General features: G+C 39.9%; 1 protein-coding gene across 1 annotated transcript; it reads left to right on the top strand.

Annotated features, from left to right (window-relative positions):
* The first annotated feature begins 6,542 nt into the window (after positions 1–6,542).
* Positions 6,543–9,018, top strand: LOC131835404 (disintegrin and metalloproteinase domain-containing protein 21-like). The gene has a single exon (XM_059179722.1). It carries the CDS (start codon positions 6,607–6,609, stop codon positions 8,860–8,862), a length of 2,256 nt encoding a protein of 751 aa, XP_059035705.1. The 5' UTR covers positions 6,543–6,606; the 3' UTR covers positions 8,863–9,018.
* Positions 9,019–9,259: the final 241 nt, after the last annotated feature.

Genomic DNA, 9,259 nt, shown 5'->3' with positions numbered 1-9,259 from the left:
ATAAACATTGGGGTACAGATGGCCCTTCTTTTCACTACATCTGTATCTTTGGGGTAAATACCCAGGAGAGCAATGGCAGGGTCATAGGGAAGTTCTATTTGTAATTTCTTGAGAAATCTCCACACTGTTCTCCAAAGAGCCTGCACCAACTTGCATTCCCACCAACAATGGAAGACGGTTCCCCTTTCTCCGCATCCTCTCCAACACATGTTGTTTCCTGTTTTGTTACTTTTGGCCATTCTAACTGGTGTAAGGTGATATCTCAATGTGGCTTTAATTTGAATCTCCCTGAGGGCTAATGAGGATGAACATTTTTTCATGTGTCTGATAGCCATTTGTATGTCTTGATTGGAGAAGTGTCTGTTCATATCTTCTGCCCATTTTTTGATATGTTTACCTGTTTCGTGTGTGTTGAGTTTGAGGAGTTCATTATAGATCCTGAATATCAACCTTTTGTCTTTGCTGTCACTTGCAAATATCTTCTCCCATTCCGTGGCTTGCCTCTTTGTTTTTTTTTTTTTTTTTTTTTTTTTTTTTTTTTTTTACTGTTTCATTTGCTGTGCAGAAGCTTTTGATTTTGATGAAGTCCCAAAAGTTTATTTTCGCTTTTGTTTCCTTTGCCTTTGGAGACATATCTTGAAAGAAGTTGCTGTGGCTGATATCGAAGAGATTACTGCCTATGTTCTCCTCTGAGATTCTGATGGATACTTGTCTCACGTTGAAGTCTTTTATCTATTTTGAGTTTATCTTTCTGTATGGTGTAAGAGAATGGTCAAGTTTCATTCTTCTAGTTATAGCTGTCCAGTTTTCCCAGCACCTTTTATTTAAGAGACTTTCTTTTTTCCACTGTATATTTTTTTCCTGTTTTGTTGAAGATTAATTGACCATATAGTTGAGGGTCCATATCTGGGCTCTCTACTCTGTTACACTGGTCTATGTGTCTGTTTTTATGCCAGGACCATACTGTTTGGTGATCACAGCTTTGTAATAAAGCTTGAAATCACGTAACGTGATGCCCCCAGATTTATTTTTGTTTTTCAAAATTTCCTTAGCCATTCCATACAAATTTTTGGATTATTTGCTCCAGCTCTTGAAGAATACCAGTGGAATTTTGATCAGAATGGCATTAAAAGTATAGATTGCTCTAGGAAGTATAGACATTTTAACAATGTTTATTCTTCCAATCCAAGAGCATGGAGCGGTCTTCCATCTTTTTGCGTCTTCTTCAATTTCCTTCATGAGTGTTCTGTAGTTCCTCGAATACAGATCCTTTACCTCTTTGGTTAGGTTTATTCCCAGGTATCTTATGGTTCTTGGTGCTATAGTAAATGGAATCGATTCTCTAATTTCCCTTTCTGTATTTTCATTATTAGTGTATAAGAAGAAGAAAAATTCCAGACTCTCCTTATAAAACCAGCATTACCTTGACCTTATCCCCAAACTAGGTAAAAGGAGAATTTCAGACCAATATCCCTGATGAATATGGATGCCAAGATTCTCAGCAAGATCCTAGCTAATAGGATCCAACAGTATATTAAAAAGATTATCCTCCACTACAGGTGGGATTTACCCAGGAGTGCAAGGATCATTCAACTTTCGCAAATCAATGTGGTAGAACAAATCAATAAGAGAAGAGAGTAGAACCACATGGTCCTCTCAATTGATGCAGAAAAAAAGCATTTGACAAGATGCAGCATCCATTCCTGATCAAAACACTTCAAAGTATAGGGTAGAGGGAACACCCTCAACTTCATAAAATCTATCTATGAAAAGCCCAGTGCAAAGGTCATCCTCAAGGGGAAAAGCTTATACCCTTCCCCTTGATATCAGGAATATGACAAGAATGCCCACTCTCACTACTCCTGTTCAACACTGCATTAGAAGTCCTAGCAACAGCAATCAGACAACAAAGATAAATAAAAGGTATTGAAATTGTCAATGAAGAAGTCAAACTCTCTGTCTTCGCAGATGACATGATACTTTATATGGAATTAATATTCAAAAGACTCCACCCCAAAACCATGGGATCTCTTACAGGAATTAATTAATGTGGCAGGATATAAAATCAAGGGACAGAAATCAGTTGCTTTCTTACACAATAATAATGAAAATACAGAAAAGGAAATTAGAGAATCAATTCCATTTCCAAAGCACCAAGAATCATAAGATACCTGGGAATAAACCTAAGCAAATAGGTAAAGGATCTGTACTCAAGGAACTACAGAACACTCATGAAAGAAATTGAAGAAGACACAAAAAGATGGGAAACCATTCCATACTCATGGATTGGGAGAATAAACATAGTTAAAATATCTATACTGCTTAAAGCAACCTGTATGTTCAATGCCATTCCAATCAAAATTCCACCAGAAGTTTTCAATAAGCTGGTGGAAACAATCCTAAAATTTGCATGGAACCAGAAGATACACTGGAATGCTAAGAAAATGTTGAAAAACAAAACTGGGGGCATCCATTGCCTAATTTCAAGCTTTACTACAAAGCTGTGATCCCCAAGACAGCTTGGTACTGACAAAAAAACAGACACATAGACCAGTGGAATAGAGTAGAGAGCCCAGTATGGACCCTCATCTCTATGGTCAAATAATCTTCAACAAGGCAGGAAAATATATACAGTGGAAAAACGACAGTCTTCAATAAATGGTACTTGGAAAATTGGACAGCTACATGTAGCAGAATGAAACTTGACCATTCTCTTACACCATACACAAACATAAACTCTAAATGGATGAAGGACCTCAATGTGAGGCAGGAATCCATGAGAATCCTAGAGAATAACATAGCAGTAACCTCTTCGACATTGGCTACAGTAACTTCTTTCAAGATATGTCTCCAAAGACAATGGAAACAAAAGTGAAAATGAACTTTTGGGACTTCATCAAGATTAAAAGCTCTGCACAGCAAAGGAAAGAGTCAACAAAACAACGAGGCAACCCACAAAATGGGAGGAGATATTCACAATTGAGAATACAGACAAAATAAGATCTATAAAGAACTTCTCAGACTCAACACATGCAAAACAGATAATCATGTCAAAAAAATGGGCAGAAGACACGAACAGCCACTTCTCCAATGAAGACATACAAATGGCTAACAGACAGATGAATAAAATGTTCATCATCACTAGCCATCAGGGAGATTCAAATCAGAACCACATTGAGATCCCACCTTCCACCAGTTAGAATGACCAATATATATATATATATATATATATATATATATATATATATATTTTTTTTTTTTTTAATTTTATTTATTTATTTGACAGAGAGAGAGAGAGAGAGATCACAAGTAGGCAGAGAGAGATAGAGATAGATAGATAGAGAGAGAGAGAGATAAAGAAGCACCTCCCTGCTCAGCAGAGAGCCCCATGCAGGGCTTGATCCCAAGACCCCGAGATCCTGACCTGGGCTGAAGACAGAGGCTTAACTCACTGAGTCATTGAAGGATCCAGAATGGCCAAAATTAACAAGACAGTAAAAAAAAAAATGTGTTGGAGAGGATTTGGAGAAAGGGGAACCCTTTTACACTGCTGGAAGGAAAGCAAATTTGTGCAGCCACATTGGAAAAAAAATGTGGAGTTTTCATAAGAAAATAAAAATAGAGCTTCCCTATGACTCTGCCTTTGCACTACTGGGTATTTACCCCAATGGTACAGATGTAGTGAAAAGAAGGGCCATCTGTACCCCAATGTTCATAACACAGTCATCAAATTGTGGAAAGAACAAAGATGCCCTTCAATGGACAAATGGGGAAGAAGATGTTGTCTATATACACTATGGAGTATTATGCCTCCATCAGGAAGGATGAATACCCAAGTTTTGTATCAATATAGATGGGCCTAGAGATTTTGCTTAGTGAAATAAGTCAAGCAGAGAGAACCAGTTTACCATATGGTTTTGCTTATTTGTTGACCACAAGGAATAACATGGAAAACATGATAAAATGGAGAGGAGAAGTGAGTTGGGGGAAGTTGGAGGGAGAAAGGAACCATGAAAGACTGTGGACTCTGAGAAACAAACTGAGGGTTTTGGAGGGGAGGGATTTGGGCCATTGGGTGAGCCCGGCTGTGGATATTATGCAGGGCATGTATTGAATGGAGCACTGGGTGTGGTGCATAAACAGTGAATTCTTCAACACCCTAAAGAAGTTTTTAAAAATAAATAAATAAGTAAATAGATAAATAAATAATGAATAAATATGAATTTAAAATATTAGAAATGAGCAGAAGTCACAAAGAAAATCTTTAAAAAATTAAAAGAAAAATAAGTATAAAAGTATCTATACCACCCAAGAAATATATACTCAACACAATACTGATCAAAATATCAACAAAAACAGAGGGGAGACAAACCATGAGATACTGTGGACTCTGAGAAACATACTGAAGGTTTTGGAGGGGAGGGGATGGGACATTGGGTGATCCTGTTGGTGGGTACTAAGAATGGGAAATATTGCATGGATCACTGGTGTGGTGCATAAACAATGAATCTTGGAACACTGAAAAAGTAAAATAAAATTAAACAAAATATATCAACCACAATTATCACAGAGTGGAAGCAAACAATTCTACAACTTGCATGGGATGACAAAAGATCCCAAAAAGCCAAAGTAATCCTGAAAAATAAAAGCCAACCTTGATACCTCAGGATTCTGGATTTAAAGGCATATTACACATATCTGATCATCAAGACCATATTTTACTGGCACAGAAAGAGATGTATAGATCAGTGGAACAGGAATAAATACGCAGGCTGGACCCACAACCCTGTTGCCAATGAATCTTCAACAAATCAACAAAGAACATCCAATGGAAGGAAGACAGTCTCGTCAACACATGGGTTTGGTGAAACTAGACAGCCACATTTTGAAGAATAAAGCCAGACCACTTTTCTTTTTTACACAATACACAAAAATAGATTAAAACTGGTTGAAATACCTTAATGTGACACAAGAAACCATCAAAATCCTAGTTGAGACCGCAAACTAATCTACTTCATATAATCCATACAAATTCTTACTGGATTTATCTCCTGAGGCAAAGAAAACAAAAGCAAAAATAAACTTTTGGGACTTCAATTTGTATATGTATATATGTGTGTGTGTGTCTGTGTGTGTATGTGTGTGTGTGTGTGTATAGAGAGAGAGAGAAAAAACCCAACTACTTCTGTGCAGCAAATTAAATAATGAACAAAATTAAAAGGCAAACTCTGTAATATGAGAAGATACTTACACATTTCATATCTGATAAAGGGCTCATATCAAAAATATCTAAGTAGCTTGTAAATTTTTTCCACATTTTTAGTAGAGAGCATGTCAGTGGAGCTCAGCATACAGTCATGAGAGAAGCAGATTCTTGTCTTTCACATTTGTATTGTGCTAAGATCTCACTACACATGAGAGCTATCCTCTTAACAAAATTTTAATTGTGTAGCACAGTATTGTTCTTTTGCAGGTGCAGGGTTTCGGAGGACATATCTAGAACTTAGTTATCTAGCATAACATAAAATCATACCTCTGAGATATTGGCAACTCACCATTGGCCCTCCCACTAACCCCTGGAAACTGTCATTCGTCTCTCTGAATTCAAATTAACCTGTCCATTGTTGGAAAGGCCAATATTAAAGAGATGAGTTTTGACTGGAAAGGGATGTGAATTTTATTCAGAAAGCTAGCCACATTGGCAAAAGGCACACTCTTTTTCAAAGGCTGACACTGAAATTTCTGCCTGAAACAGGAGATTTTAAAGGGGGGTTTGAATACTTGATTAAAGAAGGGAGTGCAATGGTTGGCAACATTTCTTATTCACACCCGAGCTGTATGATGCCAACTACAAAAGTAACCTCACCCCCTCTGTTCTCTGGCTGAGAAAGGATCCACACATGCTGCCAAAGTCCAGGAAAGAACCAAAATAGAGGATTAGTGTGAACAAATCTTGGGTCTCACATGTGGTCACCAATACATTCTGTTTTCACTGCTGTGAGAAAAAAAAATAACATACAAACTTGTAACTCATCTATCATTACACGGAGTACTGGGGAATATATTACTCAGTAAGCCCAAAGGAAACTAAAAGGTTCAAATGACTTGCCAATAAATGGTAAACCAGGATAAGACAGGTAACACTGCAAAACCATTTTCATCAATATCTTTAATGTAAAATTTGCAATGTCCACCTCTGCATGTCAAGGAAGTAGGAACAGTGATATCTATAGTGAATTATGGGGGTAATCCACAGAAAGTGGACCCAGAAATACCACAGGAGATGGAAACAGTAAAGGAGTTTATTACATTATTACTGTATATCATGTATTCAAGTATCTGGAGGAAAGATTGTATGTGTTGAATCTGGAGAAGCCCGAGTCCAACACATTTCTCATATCTATGTGAGCACCCATCTCTCACACATCCACACAGCTGAACATGTGTGCAGGCCCACCCACTGCCACACCCTGTGACTGTGACCTCATTCCCACAGATGGCCTCCAGGTGTGGGTTGCTGGTATCCTGAAGCAGTCCTCTGTTCTGTCAGATGCTCTAGATGTGGCCCTCACTGAGGATCTTCCCTTGATCCATTCTCACTGACAGATGTTCCTGAGAAGGGCCCTGGGGCTGGCAGAGGACGAGGTCATCATGAGGACGTTCTTCTTACTGCTTGCTGTCTGGGCAGGGCTGGCTCCTGTCCAATGTTCTCAAGGCCGTCCTTCATGGCGCTACATGTCCTCTGAGGTGGTCATTCCCAGGAAGGAGATGCACCATGGCAAAGACGTTCAGATGCCAGGCTGGCTGTCCTACAGCCTGCGATTTGGGGGCAAGAGGCACGTTATCCACATGCGGCGCAAGAAACTGTTTTGGTCCAGACAACTGCTGATGATGACTCAGGACGACCAAGGAGCCTTGCAGATGGATTATCCCTTCATCCCTCCAGACTGTTACTACCTCGGCTACCTGGAGGAGATTCCCCTTTCCATGATCACCATGGACACATGCTATGGGGGTCTTGAAGGTATCATCAAGTTGGATGACCTCGCCTATGAAATCAAACCCCTCAGCAATTCCCAAAGGTTTGAACACATTGTTTCTCAGATAGTGGCAGACACCAAATCAGTGGGATTTACCTATAAACTTGGACATCAGGAGGTTAGGGATCCCCTATTCTCTCAAGAAAATTACAGTGTTGTCCCCAGGATCTCTAGTAAGATGTATTCATCCCATCATGGAAATATCAAAGCACTTGCTCTCAGTTCCAACTCAATGTATACTGTATTCAACAATGTGTCAAAATGTGCCCAATTCCTCATAAGGGTATTTAATTTAGTTGACACATTTTTTCAAGGTATTGATGTAGCTTTTTATATTTCATCCATGATCATTTATGATCAGCGAGATCCAGCTTCCATGGGTAATTATCATGTGACAACAAATCCATATTTTCAGCATTATCACAAGTATGTGTTTCCAAGTCTTCAACCACATTCATCCATAATGTTGATAAAAGAGGGGCCACAGGATCATAATTATGAGCCTGTTGCATATGGTATATGCCGCTATCGAAATCTCATCATGATTGGTTACTTTGGCAGACCGTATTTATTTTTGTCTATCATAGCAACACAAAAGGTGGGAAGAAGTGCTGGTATGTACTATGATGATTTATACTGTTCTTGCCAGAGAAGATCCACTTGCATTATGTACATATCACCTGGTCTGACAGATTCCTTCAGTAACTGTTCCTATACACACATTCAGCACATAGTGGGTGGTGGTGTACTTGAGTGCATGTACAGAACCCAAAATGAGTATTTCAATAAAAGCCTGACTCACAATCGTTGTGGAAATCACGTAGTGGATCAAGGTGAGGAGTGTGACTGTGGCTCCTTCAAACAGTGTTACAGCAACCCCTGCTGTACGAATGCTTGTTCATTCACCAGTGGCAGCAAATGCAATACAGGCAGGTGCTGTACAAACTGCACCTATTCCCCTCCTGGAACACTCTGCAGACCAATCCAAAATATATGTGATCTTCCCGAGTACTGCCGTGGGAAATCCTTGGCATGCCCTGATGATTTCTATATGCAAGATGGAACCCCATGCACGGAAGTGGGCTACTGCTATCTTGGAAATTGCACTGACCGCACTGTGCACTGCCAAGAAATCTTTGGTAAAAATGCTGTGAAAGGTGAAAAATCCTGCTATGACATAAATAGAAGAGGAGATAGATATGGACACTGCAGGAGAGTAGCTGAACAAAAGAAGAGTACTCCCTGTGCCCTTGAAGACATTTATTGTGGAAGGCTGCAGTGTGGCAATGTCACACACCTCCCACGCTTGCAAGAGCACGTGGGATTCCATCAGTCTCTAATCTCAGGATTCTGGTGTTTTGGGCTGGACTCACATCGCTCCACAGGAACAAATGATGTTGGTCATGTGAGACCAGGTACACCCTGTGGTCCTGGAAAGATCTGTAGCAATACCTACTGCAATGGCAGTGCAGCTCAGCTGAATTATGACTGTTTACCTGAGAAATGCAGTCACAGGGGGATTTGCAACAATAACAAGAACTGTCATTGTCACATAGGCTGGGATCCTCCACACTGCATTGACAGAGGTGCTGGGGGGAGCACAGACAGTGGACCCCCACCACGTAAAATGCGGTCAGTCAGGCAAAATGCTGAATCTCTGGTGTATCTGAGAGTGGTCTTTGGTCGCATTTATGCCTTAATAGCTGTGTTCCTGTTTGGTGTCGCCACAAATGTAAAAACAATCAGGACAGTTAGAGTTAAGGAAGAGAAAGCTGATGAAGCCAACCCTGGACTTAGACCCCAGACCCCCAAACAACAGTAGGCAACCCACAGGAACATGAGTGAAACTCTACAGTTAGGAAGTCGCAAAGCTGACATCCACATTTCCAGGGATCTGTAAAAGACAGAGTGTTACCAACACATGTCACCCGACTTTCACACTGTATCTGTGACCAGCACTCTGAAATAAACTGTGAAAAGCACATGTTATGGCTTCTTTATATTTTTGTAAGACTGTAGGAGCCCACACTGATCCCAAGATACTGTCCAGGTAACTGAGTCAGCAACTGGGACTTGAGCTGAGGTCTTGTGGTGAAGAATTAAGAGAAGTTGTCACAGGCTTCTGCAGGAGAAAATTCATGACATTTCTCCAAAGCAATGATCTTGAGCACTGAGGATTTTCTCATTGTCTAGGTAATCTCTCCTCCGCAGTCCCAAGG

This window comes from Mustela lutreola, chromosome 7, assembly GCF_030435805.1.
Source record: "Mustela lutreola isolate mMusLut2 chromosome 7, mMusLut2.pri, whole genome shotgun sequence".
In the NCBI taxonomy this organism is placed as follows: Eukaryota; Metazoa; Chordata; class Mammalia; order Carnivora; family Mustelidae; genus Mustela; species Mustela lutreola.
Note: the sequence above shows the minus strand (reverse complement) of the source record. Positions and strands in the feature narration are given on the sequence as shown.

What these genes read in the sequence shown, in the direction of transcription:
- LOC131835404 (XM_059179722.1), top strand. Translation starts at nt 6,607, where the DNA reads ATGTTCCTGAGAAGGGCCCTGGGGCTGGCAGAGGACGAGGTCATCATG.